General features: G+C 37.3%; 1 protein-coding gene across 13 annotated transcripts in view; it reads right to left on the bottom strand.

Annotated features, from left to right (window-relative positions):
- The window catches only part of GTDC1 (glycosyltransferase-like domain containing 1), a 460,141-nt gene that overhangs the window by 337,778 nt on the left and 103,733 nt on the right, over positions 1-18,630 (bottom strand). For 9 of the 13 annotated variants that reach the window (XM_010853695.1, XM_010853690.1, XM_010853689.1 and 6 more), the window contains 2 exons: positions 10,427-10,492; positions 4,732-4,935 (listed from right to left, as the gene is read on the bottom strand). The exons of 1 other annotated variant lie outside the window; for it this stretch is intronic. In XM_010853695.1, the coding sequence (XP_010851997.1) occupies positions 4,732-4,910 (179 nt within the window). In that variant the 5' untranslated portion in view covers positions 4,911-4,935; positions 10,427-10,492. The remainder of the gene's footprint in view (positions 1-4,731; positions 4,936-10,426; positions 10,493-18,630) is intronic. 3 more of the 13 variants (XM_010853688.1, XM_010853701.1, XM_010853687.1) reach the window with 1 other exon arrangement.

Raw genomic sequence — 18,630 nt, forward strand, 5'->3', positions numbered from 1 at the left:
TAAATACATTTGAAAAATTAGACAAAGTGGATAATTTCTTAGAAAAGCATAACTTGTTAACACCTTACTCAAAATGAAATGGAAAATCTGAATGGAATATCTTTAAAGATATTGTCACATCAACTAAAAAATCTCCCCATTAACAGACAGGGACTGGGTCCCTGTGCAGGTCGGTTTATACAGTGCTACCTTGCCTCTTTCAGACTTGTGTTACATGACATCAAGTGCTCAGTTTTGTAGGTTTTCTGTTTCTTGTAGCCATACAAGTCCTAACTGGTACTGATTATCATTATGATTTTTCCTTTCTCTACTCCCAACCCTTGAACCTGGAAAGATTTTTCATCTCCATTTTATACATATATATATATATATATATGTATTTGTTGTTGTTGTTTAGTCACTGAGTCATATCCAACACTTTTGTGACCCCACGGGGCCCCTCTGTCAATGGGATTTCCCAGGCAAGAACACACTGGAGTGGGTTGCCATTTCTTTATACAGGGGATCTTCCCAACCCAGAGGTCAAACCCACATCTCCTGCTTGGCAGGTGAATTATTTACCACTGAGCCACAAGGGAAGCCCATATGTTTGTTTGTGTGTGTGTGTGTGTGTGTGTGTGTGTGTGCGCTTTCAATTTCACTATTTTTTGCTATTTTTATTTTTCCTTCCCAGTACTATGCCTAGATTCAAGTAAGAGGGGCCCTACCCTCGCTCGGCCATAAGCTTTAGAAAGTCCTGAGTGTCACAATTACAATAACAATAATAATAATAAATCTATTAAAGACGATGTGGCTTTGTCACTTTAGATGCAACCCACATTGTGACATGCAGTATGTTCACTATGACTCAGTTCTATTTTTTAGTATCCATGATAATTTCTTCTGTGATCCATGAATTATTTAGAATTATGCTTTTATTTCCTGACTTACAGGGTTTGGAGGAATCTTTGTTAATGATTTCTCAAGTGTTCACACTTGGGCATGATTTCATCTGAGGGGCGATAGAGGGTTGCTTGGGGCATGCTGCCCACAGCTGCTTCTGCAGGCAAAGGGCTGTTGAGACCGACCAGGGCGCACGCGGCAGGAGAAAGGAGGAGGGGAGTGGGTGGGGCACCGACAGCCTCTGCTCCACTGATCACCCGGCAACTCTCTTCATTCATTTCCAGTGCACTCTTCCACTGCTCTGTTCTTAGAACCCCCTTTCTTGGTACAAAAGATAGCATCCAATAACACTGTTTGTCACCTTACCTTTGGTCCCTTGTCTTGGAGAGGTTCCGATAAGAGGATATGGAAAGCTTCCTAATTCAGGTTAACTCTGCCCAACATTTCATTTCAAGAATGTAACATATAACAACTCAGTTAACCTGTCCCCTTTATGAGAACTAAGCAACCACAGCTTCAAAGCTAGGTGATCACCCTAATTTCCACAACCCTCTATGGGTTCTCTCTCACTGTGCTCGCTATGAACTTAAAAGGAAATGTATTTCATTTTACAAAATGTATCCACATGCTTTAGACAGAGAGGGTTTTCAGAGAACTAAGGAGCTACAGCCTCGCAGCCCTTCATCAGACATTGCTGACAGCCCAGTGTTTTGTCCTCCAGCTGTCGCCTCCCAGTTGTAGAGATTATAACCGCAGTCAAACACAGGGAAGGGGAGATGGCTTTCCCTTTTTATAAAACGAAAAAAAAAAAAAAAGAAAAATGAGTTGGAAGAAACCCCAGAAGTCATCTACTTAAATCAAAATTTGCCAGAATCCAGCACTAGCTTCAAAGCAAAGCCTGGACAATCTGCCAGAGAACGGGCTCATCACAACTGACTCAGGTCTGTCGAGCTTCACTCCCAAGTGCTGGGTACTTAGCCACCCCAAAGAAAACTGACTCTGTCAACAAGGAAGAAGGGCAGTTAAGTGGGCAATGATCAGTATCTGCTACAATACCTCAGACGGAATTAAAATATAATGGCAAGCATCAGAGAGTGAACAAAAAATGATTTTAAGTTAAGACTGATTCTTTCAGTTTAGTAAAGATACTTCTTTAGTAAAGAAGGAAAAAAGAATGAAATATCTTTGATGCCTACCCTAGGTATATTTTAAGAAAGTAGAAATGCTTGATCCTGGGACAAATGACTCATACATTTCAGAACATGAAATTGAGGCCCATCCTCAGAAACATTTTTCTGCATTCTGTGAAGTTTCCAGAAGGCAAAGCTTTAATATAACCTAATAATTACCAAACTACTCTTGAGAAAAATAAACCACGGAGCTTTTGTAATCTGTAATAAAAATTAAACAGCTCTAAATGTGAATCATGATGTATTCCTTTCGTCGTCAAGATAAAGCAAATCGAACTGATTAATTAGGCTGGAGAATTTATTCTTTTACTAATAAAATATTACCCAGATAACAAGCTTATAAAAACAATGACTACATGTACAGATGTTAAAAAAAAAGTAACCTGTGTACCTACATTCCAGGTCATTCTCATCAGATAAATTCCTACTAGTTAAGAGTAGTTTTTGCCTAGTGTGCAATATTGGTGCTTACTCATTTTATCTTTATGAATTTTGGTGACTTCATTTGACCAATGTACAATTAGAGTAAGCAAACAGAAATCAAGACGATTTCATATTTTTAAAAGTCTCTAGAGAGATTAGATTTATCTGGTATAACAAAATGTAATTCTTGCACTTTAATCTAGAATTGAGTGAGCATATTTTTTTAACTTAGTATAAGTTTGCAAGCTGCTGCTATTTTTCTAAAAATGAAAAGGTTATTTGGTAAAGAGTAGATAAGTTAACCCTAGTCAAATATAACTGTAAGTTAGACTAGTGAGGTATATCTTTTAGTGAAGTCTGATTAGGTTAATAAGTACCATTAACTGCAGCTTAAATGGTTGAGCTTGAAAGACCACAGATACCGCTGATAGGACCTGGAGCTTATGGCTATACATTATCATATTCCAAAAACCTACCACCCAAATAAGACTGCTTCAAAAACCAATATGATGTTCATCCTCAAATGCTTCAGACCTCAAACAGTGGGAAAGCCATGCGCATAGAAGTGTTTGTCTGCATGCTATCCATACACATGTATTTGTGATATAATAATTCCATTCAGAAATACTGCATAATCAAAATGAAATCTAATAGCAGATAGAAAAATGGTTCATTTCAATGTTCAAATCACTGTACAAATGTATCATATCATTTGGTACATATGAATGTATTATATCAAATGGTAATGTTAAATGAAAATGTGCCATAAAGCCAACCTGATCACTTGACCTTAAGTAATATAATGCAAATGGTGCTGCAAAAACACAATTAAATGAGATGTGAAAGCAACTATAAACAGTCAGATCTTAACACAGCAATAGGCTTGTCACTGCCCTTAAGATTTGTTATCGATACATGCATTGAAATTTCTAATACTACTAGTGAATCTACAATACTCACTTGGTGACACCAGAATATAAAACATTAAATTATGTAAGGAAAAATACACTTTAGATTAGAAAAATACAAAATTCTCAACATGCCCTCCAACAGTTTTTACCTTTAAATTCCAAGCAACATGGCTTGAGCGTTCACTGCTGTTTCATCCGACAATCTGAATTCTCAGAGGTGATGCATGGCTTTCATATACCAAATGGGCTGTTTTCTGAATCCCCCAAATTACTACTAAGCACAGCAACCTACATTTAAATCTCAAGCTGCTCTCTCCCTTGTCACTGCTCCACCCTACAAGCAGCAGCAGATGGATACGGCTGCTGAAGCCAAGGTGGGCACTGCAGCTTGCAATGTGCCCTCACTCTAACAACCTGTCTCGAACTCCATTCATTATCGGTCTGGCACTCCTCACTCCTGCCGACATCAATGCAGCCCTACACAGAAGGGTCCAGCGTGGTAAGAACATGGATATGTAAACCACAGTAGGATAATCATCTACTACTTAACCATCAGGAGACACACGGCAATAGGGATATTCCAGGGGGATTTCATTGTACTTGTTTCCTTAAAATGGAATCAGTAGTTCCCATTCAGCTTTTCTCATGAGACTTTCTAACAGGTCCCCATAGTTCCCACTGCCTGACGATGCAAAATTCAAAACTGAGATCTGTGTCCCCAGTCTGTGTCCCCAAATCTATTCATCCTTCCAGAGTAAGCAAAGGTGACCAACTCTATAAAACGACCTCCAATTTGTCACAGTCAAAATCAACTTCTCCCCTTTTCATACTCTTATAGCACTTGCATATCCATCTTTAACTGAATAGTCTATAAAAACCTGTAAGAGTTATATTCATCTTGGTCATATCCATCTTTCCAACCTGAGCTCCTAGTACAGAGCAGATACCCTAAAACAGCATACTCACTCAAAGAGGCATGAGAGGTTATGGAAGTTAAAAAAAAAAAAAAAAACAAGTATGCACAAGATCAACTCTCATCTCAGGCCAAAAAAATGTCATCATACACCCACATGTGCATGTGGTAAAAGGACAAAACAAATAAGAAGAGGCATGGAGGGTCTAAATGAGGCCACATTCCTACCAGCCAGGTGTCCTCAGAATATCAGTGTACCCGGCTGCTTTGCTGTCTCTACAGGAATAGCTACTGTAGTCATACTGACCAATTACACAGTTGGAGGAAATCTCACAGAGGCCAACAGAGTAGCAGGCTCCTTAGAACAGGTGCATTTGAAATAGGCTGGAGACACAGCCTGGGTTTTAATTACCTGTAATGCTCACTGGTGGGAATATTCTGAGAGAAGTACAAAGCTGATGTCCTTGCTCTCCAGTGCCATTTCTTTGCAGGCAGGGTATAAAGGACAGAGTCTTCTAACTCTTCTTGAAGCAGATCCACCAGCTGTTTATGGGACCCACCATAGAATGCCTCAAGGATGAGAATACTCATTGGCCCTTTCAAACCTTCACAGATCCTAGATATTAAGAAAAAAAAAAATTCAAACATACATATATGTATGTATAACTGTTTTAAAATAAATATGTTCAAATATTATATCCAGAAAGCAAATAAAATCATTTACAGACACATTTTTAAATAGGTTTATTCTTTTTTATTTTATGGTATCTTCCCCTCTTTTAACATTTATTTATTTTTGGCTGCATCAGATCTTAGTTGTGGCATGTGGGATCTTTCATTGAGGTATACAGGCTTCTCCCTTGTTGTGGCTCATGGGCTCAGGTGGCCTGCAGCATATGGGATTTTAGTTCCCCAAAATGGGATCAAACCCACGCCACCTGCACCAGAAGCTGGACTCCCAACCACTGAGCAACCAGGGAAGCCCCTGTTCCACTTTTTTTTTAAATATGTAACATGAGATTTGTATTTGGGAATCAATATTTTTATACCATTTATGTTCATAAGAGGAAAGAAAGATGGTTTATTTTTCTGATTTCTGTTTTCTTCATGTCCTAAGATTACTTCCAAACGACTCAGTTTCTTCTCCTATCCCAGGAAGTTTAAAGTCCCCTCCTACTGCGATGTCTCATTTCCTGGATGGAATGGCTGTGACCCTGACTCAGTAACCTCAGCACTACCCTGGACTACAGTTCTATCTGGACTTGGACAGTCACTGAACTCATGTCCTAACTAAGAATGCCACTACTAGAGTCCTTCATTTGTATGGCCCATTCCAGTTCAGGAATTCTCTGATTCTGGAACACTCATGTTAATCCATTTATCAATTCATCAGCTACCAGTGCCCCCAATGGATCCATATTTAGAAGACCACACACTCATACTCAAATATCAACTCTCTAGTGTTAAAAATCTTTAGGATACAATTTCTTGAGACACTTGGCCACTTCCTCACTATTATCAATATCCCACCCCCAAAGAAGATGCAAAAAATAAGGTAAAGGTACATGCTTATGAACACCAAAGTTTCTACAATCTTTCTTTAAACAACAAAAGCAATAGGTTAAGAGCAATAGGTAACACTGCTACTAAAGATGTGGTAAAATTTTCATCACAAAGAATTGGCTGTCAAGCAACTTTTTACTTTAATAATACGACTTTTGCTAATGTGCTCAGTGAAATAAAAATATATGTATGTATATAAAAACTTATATATGCATTTCAAATTACATGCTATTTCCTATAAGAAATAAACTAGAAATATCACTCAGTATGTAACAACTACATTGTTTAAAAAATATTCCACGTTTGAATTCTCTTTTATGACTTAAGTAAACACCATTCATTAAGCAGCATATTGCTTTCTGTAATAATGCTGCTGCACAAAATTATTAGTCCCCAAAACTCAATGATGATCCTAAGAAAACTGTGCTTTACCTTGCTCAGTCAAGGCAATGTCTGCTTAAATTGAATTTCAAAGCAGAAAGTCTCAAATGGTTCTCAAAGAAGTAACTGAAGTGAAAAATCATTTCTTGATATCTAAATCATCCAAAGAGCATTTTGGGGGAAGAATACAAACGTATTTCACTTATATGCAAAATAGGAGTTCCTCATGCGGGAAAGGCATGAAACCTTGGGTCAGGATGATACAGGTTCGAAGGTCAGCTCTGTCACATCCTAGCTGTATGATCTTGAACAAATTACCTAACATTGCAGGACTTAGTCTCACCTTTTCTAAAATGAGGATAATAGTACTAACCTCAGAAATGTGTTGTGAGGATAAAATTGAAGCACCGTAGCTGACAAACAGTAATTAGGTACTTCCCAACCAGCACCCCACCTCCACCCCCAGCCTCTGCACCACAACCAATCCCCCCACCTCCCCAGGTATTAGGCTAAACCAATTGTGTGTGTGTGTGTGTGTGTGTGTGTGTGTGTGTGTGTTGGAGAAGGTGATGGCACCCCACTCTAGTACTCTTGCCTGGAAAATCCCATGGATGGAGGAGCCTGGTAGGCTGCAGTCCATGGGGTTGCTAAGAGTCAGGCAATACTGAGCAACTTCACTTTCACTTTTCACTTTCATGCATTGGAGAAGGAAATGGCAACCCACTCCAGTGTTCTTACCTGGAGAATCACAGGGACGGGTGGGCTGCCGTCTCTGGGGTCGCACAGAGTCGGACACGACTGAAGCGACTTAGCAGCAGCAGCAGCAGTGTGTGTGTGTGTGTGTGTGTGTGTTAGTTACTCAGTCATGTCCAGTTCTTTGCAACTCCATGGACTATATAGCCTACCAGGCTTCCCTGTCCATGGGATTCCCCAGGCCAAGAATACTGGAGTGGGTTCCAATCCCTTCTTCTGGTGACTTTCCTGACTCAGGGATCTAACTCGGGGTCTCTTGCATCCAGGCAGACTCTTTAGTCTGAGCCACCAGGGAACTTAAGGAGTAAAGATAGAATCCTCCAGCATTTTCAAATCAGTTCTTTTCAATCACAGGTCCCTATTCACCAAGGAAAGGAGAATAGGCAATTGAAAGGCAGTGGGTGTTAGATTCAGTGGATTAGATTTGATAGAGTACATGAAGAACTATGGACAGAGGTTTGTGACATTGTACAGGAGACAAAGATGAAGACCATTTTCAAGAAAAAGAAATGGAAAAAAGCAAAATGGTTGTCTGAGGAGGCCTTACAAATAGCTGAGAAAATCAGAGAAGCAAAAGGCAAAGGAGAAAAGGAAAGATACACCCATTTGAATGAAGAGTTCCAAAGAATAGCAAGGAAAGTTAAGAAAGCCTTCCTATGTGATCAATGTAAAGAAAAGGGGAAAACAATAAAATGGGAAAGACTAGCGATCTCTTCAGGAAAATTAGAGATACCAAGGGAACATTTCATGCAAAGATGGGCACAATTAAGGATAGAAATGGTATGGACCTAACACAGAAGATATTAAGAGGAGCTGGCAAGAATACACAGAAAAACTATACAAAAAAGATCTTCATGACCCAGATAACCATGTGTGATCACTCACCTAGAGCCAGACATCCTGGAGTCTGAAGACAAGTGGGCCTTAGGAAGCATCACTACAAACAAAGCTAGTGGAGGTGATGGAATTTCAGCTGAGCTATTTCAAATCCTAAAAGATGATTCTGTGAAAGTGCTATACTCACTATGCCAGCAAATTTGGAAAACTCAGCAGTGGCCACAAGACTGGAAAAGGTCCATTTTCATTCCAATCCCAAGGAAAGGCAATGCCAAAAATGCTCAAACTACCACACAATTGCACTCATGTCACACGCTGTATAAGTAATGCTCAAAATTCTCCAAGCAAGGTTTCAACAATACATGAACTAAGAAATTCTACATGTTCAAGCTGGATTTAGAAAAGGCAGAGGAACCAGAGATCAAATTGCCAACATCCGATGGACCACACAAAAAGCAAGAGAGTTCCAAAAAACATGTACTTCTGCTTTATTGACTACACCAAAGCCTTTGACTTTGCAGATCACAACAAGCTGTGGAAAATTCTTAAGAGATAAGAATATCAGACCATCTTACCTGCCTCCTGAGAAAACTATATGCAGGTCAAGAAGCAACAGTTAGAACCAGACATGGAACAACGGACTGGTTCCAAATTGGGAAAGGAGTACATCAAGGCTGTATATTGTCACCCTGCTTATTTAACTTATATGCAGAGTACATCATGAGAAATGCTCGGCTGGATGAAGCACAAGCTGGAATCAAAATTGCCAGAAGAAATATCAATAACTTCAGAGACGCAGATGACACCACCATTATGGCAGAAAGTGAAGAGGAACCAAAGAGTCTCTTGATGAGGGTGAAAGAGGAGAATAAAAAGCTGATTTGAAACTCAACATTCAAAAAACTAAGATCATGGCAACTGGTCCCACCACTTCACGGCCAATAGATGGGGAAACAATGGAAACAGTGGCAGACTTTATTTTTTTGGCCTCCAAAATCACTGCAGACGGTGACTGTAGCAATGAAGTTAAAAGATACTTGCTCCTTGGAAGGAAAGCTATGACCAATCTAGACAGCACATTAAAAAGCAGAGACATTACTTTGCCAACAAAGGTCCATCTAGTTAAAGCTATGGTTTTTCCAGTGGTCATGTATGGATGTGAGAGTTGGACTGTGAAGAAAGCTGAGCACCGAAGAATTGATGCTTTTTCACTGTGGTGTTGGAGAAGACTCTTGAGAGTCTCTTGGACTGCAGGGAAATCCGACCAGTCCATTCTAAAGGAGATCAGTCCTTAACGTTCATTTTAAGGACTGATGCTAAAGCTGAAACTCCAGTACTTTGGCCACCTGATAGGAAGAACTGACTCCTTGCAAAAGACCCTGATGCTGGGAAAGATTGAATGCAGAAGGAGAATGGGACAACAGAGGATGAGCTGGTTGGATGGCATCACTGACTCAATGGAAATGAGTTTGAGCAAGCTCCGGGAGCTGGTGATGGACAGGGAAGCCTGGTGTGCTGTAGTCCCTGGGGTTGCAAAGAGTCAGACATGACTGAGTGACTGAACTTAACTGAATTGGGTGTTAACCATTCCTCTTCAGCAGCTTGTATTTTAAATATGAATTTGAGAGTACTGCAGATTGTGTGAGGAAAAAGTAAGCTCAGAGACTGAGTTATGCAGCTTATTTTTTTCAGGTTGTCTGGAGACTTCACCTGTATGATGCTGTATACAGTACATTAATAAAGAGCCTCCAAAGTTTAACAAAATGGTAGCCATTTGCCCTTCAAATGATTGAAACTTCTAGAAAGCAAAAGAGAAACTAATGAAAGGCAATTTTTAAAATCATATCAAGATTTTCAAGAAAAAATACAAGCAGTTTAACATTAATTTGCTTACTGCATCGCATGACATGTATCTACTATCTTGCTTTATTTCCTCTGACCTAGTCACACTAAGGTGTATATGCTTAAAAGGTCTCTAAGAGTTTCTTATAAAAATGACCTGAGATACTTCCCCAAGTGATAGAAGGTGATATAAACCACTCTAGAGAATATTCCACTCATATAATCTCAAAGCAACATTAATATTCAGAAAAAAAAAGTATTCTGATTCTTCATTACTCTGTCCTTTTCCATGATTAATCTAGAGCACGTATCATGCCCTGCAGTTACAGATGTTTCTTATGGGTCTGAATCATGAGTTATCTGCAAACCATCAGCCACTGTGGAGGCAGTGCGTGTAGGTGCCGCTGCAGATTCAAGACACTCAGTAAGCAGAACTGAACATCAAGCATGTGGGAGGTTGAAAAATAGAAAAGGGGAAAAAAGATTATAGTTATAGTAGATTTCCACCCCTTTAATAGCTCAGTTAGAAGAGTGAAATGTACAGGTTTGACCTAGCGTTTACTGAAACATTCTTCTAGTGGCCAAAGGGTGTGCCTGCATTTGGGGTATTTTTCGAGGGAAAGTAACTATGTCCTACCATCTCTGAAAACTATACTTAGTGGCTTTGATTCATGGAAATTTGTTCTGCTTGTTTTGTGGAGACAGACATATCCTGGCAGTTCCCCACTTACTTCTACTGCAATGTTTGTGGCAAGAAGGAAATATGTTCTTCCCTTGTAGTCTTCTTTAAGCACAACCTGGCAGAAAGATGATTTCCATTAGGTGCAAGCAAAAGAGGGGAAGCTGATTTTTAAACATAAGATTCAAACCAAATGTCATTATAGCACATTAAAGAACAGCTCAAATACTTTCACTGTGCTTGTTTTGTTTTAGAAACACTGCTGGAAACATATGAGCAGTAGTTCAAAAAAAAAAAAACACCACGTTAAAAAAGAACCTTTGCTGTTATGCTGGAATTTACTAAAAGATAAAGGAGTACACCATTTACCCATTTTAGCAATAATCTCAGAAAACTACAAATGGTCACACCAGGGAAGTAATACAGACAATTTTGCACCTATAGCAAAATTGGAGAGTGAGTGAGTGGGAGCAGAAGAAACAGGGCCTCAACACTGAAAGTCCTTGCTCCAGAGGATGAGAGGCTTCCCTCCATGGCAAGAGGCTGTGATCAGGTATTTGCCAAAAGATGCTGGTGAGCCTACAGGTAGCCAAATGTCTTACTGAGGTGCCTGGACTTATGAATCCATTAAAGTATTAGTACAGGTACTACCACAGATGATAAGCCCTGAAACAATTAAACAGAGTAAGTATATCAAAATTAGGAGTGCGGTATTTTAAAAGGAAGAAACCAACGAACAAAAAACTTCCTACATTGGAGAATAAACACCAAACAGAAAGCCCATGTCCTTTCTACATGACACTAGAATGATGATATTTTATGAGTAAATAGACAATCTGTTCATATTCCCTAAAAGAGTGTGAAAAATGTCTCAGATAAGTTTTTAACAACTTTTAAGTTTTCCTGCTTGAATAAGTAAGCTTCAGTTCTAAAAAAAAAACAAAACAAAACCTCATCTTCAGCATATTTTATCCCCCAGTGACACCAGATGAATGAGAATCTGCTACACTATTAAAGCTTTATGAAAATTTAATTCATTATCAATACTATGATTTAATGATTCATGGTTAAATGCTAAATATTAAATTAGCAATATAAAATGAGTCAAAGTGATAGCCTGGAATTTTAAACCACTTCAAGTTTTATTTAAGATCATCAGAGGTCAAAATGATCTGAGAATTACCTACCTTTCAAAAAATTTACATTCACAATTAAGACTGTGAGGGAATACAAAATGAAAAATTATGATAGTATTTCATATAAATATTTTGACCAAAATGAAAAGGTGCCATTAGAGTCATCCCAATTAAAAATAAAAATGCACTGATAAAATCACCAAGAACAAAAGTAGCCTGAAACCAATGCTGTGAATATTTTAAAATTTGTATTAAAAACTTTGTCATCATACCTGCATTTATTTTAAGCTTGACCCAAGTGCTTTACTCACTAAGCATTATCACTTACAAGGTAAACCACATTTCTGTCTACCTCCTCTAGCAGTTACAGCTGCTGTGGTAGAGTTTTGTTGCTGTTGTTGCTTTTAACAGTAATAGCTAAAGGAAATTTGCAATATGCCATTGACATCGAAAAAGACGAACTATGTATAAATATCTCATGTGGATTTTTAAAAACTAAACCTAAGTCACATTAGAATCCCATAACTAGTCCTCATATATGGTATCAGTGCAGTTACCTATAATATTCAAATAATTTTCCAACCAAATACCAAGGAACAATTTTAAATCAGAGAACCTGTTGAATTAAAATATTCCACAGACACCTTAGCACTATTGGTTGTGGGAAGGTATGGTTTCAGTGATGAGGGTTTTAACGGTTTTAATCCCACACACATGAGAAATTGATTCCACAGGCTAATCCACATATGGCTTAATACCTTAAACTTCAATCAACTGCTGGAAATATATTTTGTATTTGCCTATACACAGTATTTGGAAAGTTGAGCTTGGCAGAGCAAATATAGAGAGCTTAAATACAAAATGGAGTACATTGAGGAAAGTAGAATTTGAGTCCGATTTCCCAGTAGATTATCAGAGATTTACCTGGTATTTTCTAACTGACCCTTTCCCTTCTTCCCTTCTGAACCTCCACCCACCAGCTCCAACACACCCAGGTTCTATTTAAAAAGCAACCAGTAACCCAGCAGAGTAAAATAGGGTAGCACTAAGAAAAAAGTTCATGCTACTTTCCAGCCCACTCACTTATTTTAATGATTCATCAGGGAAACCCCAGTTGTTAAAATATACCTGAAATCTCATTAAATAGTAAAATAAAAAATGAAGAGCACGAAAAGATTTCTGCTTTGAAACATGTCATCAATGATTCCCCTAACAGAACCTATTAAGGGAAATATGCAGTAAAAATATATTTTGCTATTGAATAAAAAAGTTTCCTCAAAGTATTATAAAACATTCTATTATCACATGGGGGGGGGGGCAGGGGCAGAGAGACAAGGATAAACGGATCCTATGAAAAGGTTATTTTTTAAAATTTCATAAAAGTCATTCATAGCAAATACATCCTAACCTCTAAAGCCTCAATGTAATCTCTGAAGACTGATAAATAATCAGATATCAAATGTAGTGCAAAAAACTCACAATCCTAAAATTATAGGCACTGATAATATTATACATAAATAAAGAAAAGTCTGACTAACAGTAAGGCATGAAATCCGATCCTGAGCATTAGTTTGAACTGAAAATAATGTACAACAGAAACTTATCATTATTTCATTATTTGATCATGGGGCATACAGCCTAATATTTATAATAACTTGTATACAACGGTGTATTTAAAAAGCAACATTTTTTTTTCTAAGTCTTAAATTCATACTGAAAAAGATGTGGCAGAAAATTCTATTCCCGCATAAGGCTACGGATATTCTAATTCCATCAACTCTGACTTTTGTTTCTTGTTGTGGTAACTAAGTGAGGATTTACGCACCCAAAGCAAAATTTGGTAAGATTTATATGCTACACCATTTGTGAGACAATCTAAAGCTATTTTCAAGCATGCTGCTCCAAATATATGATTTGCAATGATCTTTTAACACATGCTCTTTTAAAATTATAATCTTATATGCATATATGGCTATTTAATTTTCCATGACAAATATTTTCATTCTTTCTAGATTTGGGATATAACTTTCTGCTCAGAAATATCCATTACTTATGCCATGACTTGAATTAACACAAAATCTTGGGTATAACTATCAGTATCAAATGCAAATTCAAAAAATACCTACCCATACCAACATTATGATTTATTATTCACTTATTTTCACACATATGTAATTTCCACTAACAACTAGATGTGCATGTGTGTGTGTGTATATATATATATGTATGTATGTATATGTATGTCTATTACAAGTTCATTACCTTACATTTTTTAAAGTTATATTCAACATTATATAGCAAAATTATAACTTTGAAAATTTTTGTGAGTATACTGGTTTAATTCTACTGACAAAATACTAACCTTCTTTCAATTTTTCATTGCTATCAATTTCATGAATAACTTTAAACTATAAAACCAGCAATGAATTAGTTCTACTGAATACTAAGATTTTTTCAATTTGCTGACATTTTAAAATGTGGCAGCAAATTTATGAATCAATAGAATATTTTATACCAGAAAATTATGTCATCACTCATTTGAACTATTGCATTACCCTTTTAACTGGGTCTCCATGCCACCACACAATCTGGTTCCCAACACACCACTGTCCATAATCCAGCCACAAATAGTCATCCAAAATGCAAATCTGATCATGAAGTGACAAGCTCACATACCTTCCATATCTCCATCACCTAAGGACAAAACTCAAGGCACTAGACATGGCAGTTATGACCTTCCTTTTCAGGCCTGTTCCTTTCTTTTCACTGCAGCCTTGCTTCCCCTTCTCCCACTTCAATCCTCTTCCTCTACTTCCCCAGTGTCATCGGAGCAATATCAAGCACTCACACTCATGTAGCTATTTTATATTTCTGTGACATTACATCTTTATCTTTTTTCTATCAGTCTTTTCTTCAAGTTCATCTGATGAAATTTTCTTACAATTTCTGCACATCAATCACCAACTCTATGAAGTCTTTCCCTGAACATTTCATAAACATGACTTGTTTTCTACTCTGTACAGTATCATAAGACTTTTTTCACTCTATTTCTGCATTCTGCTTCCTATGGGGCTGTAAAAAATTTGGAAGATAAGGGAACATGTCATTGTTTTCTCAAAGGGCTATCCCAGGATCTGCTACAGAGTGAATGTCACTAAGCTTTTTGTAAAGGTGAACTGAAGATTAGGAGGAAATGGGAAGTTGATTCTGCCTTTAAAGAAGTAACATTGCTTTCACCTTAACACCAGTCCTGAGCAAATCAGTGTCAGGAAGCAGCGCTATACCTGTTACTAATGATTTCCATTATTCCTGAAGCCTAGACTAAATCAAATAGCTAGTACAACTGAATACATTTTATATTTATTCTTTTTTCTTGCTGTTCACAGAAATCAGAATTTACTGAAATGAATAAATTATTTTTGTGTAGATATGTGTTTATCCTAACCTACTAATACAACAGAAGTAACTGTGATTAAAGAAGAGGGAGAAATACCATAAGCAACTGAATTCTAGGCCAAAGCAAGTTTCAAGGCCTAAGAGAATATCTGTGAGATCCATGAATTTTGAAAATCACCTACAGTTTTTTATTCTGTTTGATCTCTTGTCATCCTAGTTTAATACTAGACATGGAAGTAGGATGAGAAACCAATTCCCTCATCATCAATCTGGAGATCCCATTCCACATTTAGTAATTAGGCTTTTATTTAATGGGGAAGAAAAAAAGGCATTTTAAAATACTTTCTGCCAACAATTATGCATTTTATAAAAGTTTGACAAGATGAATAATGCATTTGCTTTCTCAAGATAGCAATTCTCCAAGCCTTCCACCTTCCTGAAACAGGCTGCAAATCAGCTCAGTGGGAGAAAATGGGGCTATATGACCCATTCAGATATGGACACCTATGTGCAGAAGCCAGCGTGAATTGCAAAATCATAGGTGGAAGGAAGGCTGCTGCCACTGTTCCACCACTTCTCTTTTACAGAAGAAGAAATAGAGACTATTGGAATCAAACAATAAGTGACAGAAAAAACAAATATCACACATATGTGGAATCCAGAAAAATGGTACAGATGAACTTATTCAGAAGGCAGAAATAGAGACACAGATGTAGAGAACAAACATATGGACACTAAGGGAGGAAGCGGGAGTAGGATGGATTAGAATACTGGGATTGACATATATACACTACTATCTATAAAGTAGATAACTAATGAGAACCTACTGCATAGCACAAGGAACTCTCAATGCTCTGTGGTGACCTAAATGCGAAGGAAATCCAAAAAAGAGGGGATACATGTATACATATAGCTGATTCACTTTGCTCTACAGCACACACTAACATAATATTGTAAAGCAACTATAGTCCAATAAAAAATAATAATAAAATAGAATTTAAAAATTTAAAATTTTAATGTTTAATTACAAAAATTTTTAATGTGATAGAGCAAGGGTTTAAACTCAGAGCTTCTAACCCCATATTCACATATTTTCCCATTGAGCTTCACTCCAGGCATATGATATAACCTAAGTAAAAGATGCCTCCGTTTTCTAATCTTGGTAGTTTTTGCATTAAATAACAATATTATTATTATTATGTAAATAATATACTGCAGTATAAATGTATATGTTCATGGGATGTAAATGTCACTATTCGATGATAAATGCATTTATTGTATAATATGGCTAATATTGGGGCTCTCTCAGGGGCTCAGTAAAGAATCTGCCGGCCAACTGCCGGAAACACAGGTTCGATCCTTAGATCACGAAGATGTTCTGGAGGAGGAAATGGCAACTCACTCCAGTATTCTTGCCTGGGAAATCCCATGAGGAGCCTGGTAGGCTACAGTCATGGGGCTGCAAAAAAGTCAGACACGACTTAGTGACTAAACAACAACAAACATATGTAATGATAACTCCCATTAGTCTGTAAACCTAGGACACTGGTGATGTAAGTCACACAGAACTGAACATCAAATAGTTAGGATCACAAATCTCAAACTTCTGTGATTTCTTCCTGAGTCCAGCATAATCAATCCTCTCCCTTTACCTCACAACTTTTATCCATCACCCACCAGCTCTAGACTGGCAACTTTTTGATAGGATAACAAGATGGATGAAGGACAATATCCAAGATTGATGTAACAAGAATGGAGTGTGAAGTGGGAGGGGAGAAGTCAGGCATAGGGCTATGTAGGAAATTATTTCATAAGCTGCTACAGTCACCATTAAACAAAGTCCAAGTGCCCTTGATAAAACAATCTGTAGTACTTCTCAGTGCTTATTCCCTGTAGACCACATTTACATGAGTGATTATATAGGACCCATTTCCTCCCCTGGATATTAAGTTCCATGAGGATACTGAACAGGTCTACTTGCTTACCACTAGACCCTCAGCAAGTAGCAAACAGAAGTTGTTCAACAAATGTGGTTGAGTCAATAAACCATAAAACCCTGTAAAAATGGCATTGATAATTTCTTCCTATTTCATTCAAGGTCGCAAATACTCACCCTTTACTACCACTAATTACTATTTACTCTCACAAACCTAACTTAATGCACACATTCTATCATCATCTAAATATAAGAGGTAGCATTTTATCATATTCAAAATGATACACTTTCTAAGGAAAACAGTTCTACCAATAGTCCTGGTAAGGTGTTTAGAAGTCATGTTGCACATCATGGGCAACTCTACCTTCTCTGAGCTGACTAGACTCCATAAGAATATTTAACCCAAGGACAGTCAAGTCTATAACCTGAAAGATTCAACTGGTTAACCATTAGACTGACATTTTTTATTAGACAGAGTCATTGTCTTGCTACTCTACACTGACTTCTATGCCAAATTTTAACTCAGACCTGGTTTGTGCAAGGTAATTATAAATATACACACCACAGAAATTTAAAATAAAATGACTGGTTCTTAACTACACCAGTGCAAACATTTTCTAAGAATTTACTCCGTATTAACTAAGCCAAAAATTGTTGAGACATTCCCTCTTCTAGTAGGAGGCACATGTCACATTTTCAGTTAATTCTGAAACTGAAATAGCAAGGTTACTCTAACACAAATACATTCTCAATGTCCTATTTGAAGTACTACAACCCAAGCAAACATGGGTGGCATTCCCTGATGAGTTGAAATAAATGTCACCAAGCATAATGTTCTGGATTTACTCACTTCCACTGAAAAATAAAAAGGACACAATCTCACAATCCAATCTGTTTATCAGTGAGGGAAATCAACTTAAAAGAAATACAAAATCCAGGGGCAAAAGAATATCAGGCAAACAGTTTGGAGACAAAAGAGAAATTTCCATAGAGGATTAGAGGGCTAGAAATGGAAATCCTTAGTACTGATGTTAGATATCTTTAATATTTTAATATTCATTTTGTATCAATTAAAGTACCCTGCAGTAACATGCTTTTTTTAAATGGTATTAGGAAATATGAGGGAAAGGCAAGATTAGAATCTGTCCTTTAAAATCCAAATCAACAAAATCATAAAGATGTATCAATTGAAATATTTAGTATTTTAACTTCTCTCATCTCCAAAGTTCCACATGAACACAGAAGTTTACTAGAAATAGCATTAGTTAAAAGTACGTTTTCTTCTATTTCTTTATTGCAGAAGGTTTTTTTCTAGTTGTCATATATTTCTTAAGCAGCTTGTGATTTGCCAACAGTTAAGACATATATTGGTGATTTATGAAGTCATCTCTAGATAGAGTTTAGAGATTGTTACTGATAAATTTTTAAAAGTCCAGAAACCCAGTTTAGACCAGGGCTGAGTAAATCTGGGGCTAATAGATGCGGTAATGAGAGCTGTATCACTATTTTTAAATATTACAAGGGGCATATCACTAGCTACTCACTATTATAAGAAAAAGAGTCAGTCTGATAATAATAGACTGGGATTTTAATATCATGAAGGTATTTAGGAATGAGTCTGTTGAGTAAAGTAAAGGCATTATGCAAACAAGGATGGATAATTTCTAGAAGGTCTGCTATTCTCCATAGTTTTGCACAGGCTGGCCCATATCATCTGACACAAAAGTTTCCACTAAAGAAGATAAGAAGCATAGCTCAAAGTTCCCTGATTGGAGCAAGCACTATGCC

The sequence above is a fragment of the Bison bison genome, unplaced genomic scaffold (genome assembly GCF_000754665.1).
Source record: "Bison bison bison isolate TAMUID 2011002044 unplaced genomic scaffold, Bison_UMD1.0 scf7180017864330, whole genome shotgun sequence".
Taxonomy (NCBI): domain Eukaryota; kingdom Metazoa; phylum Chordata; class Mammalia; order Artiodactyla; family Bovidae; genus Bison; species Bison bison.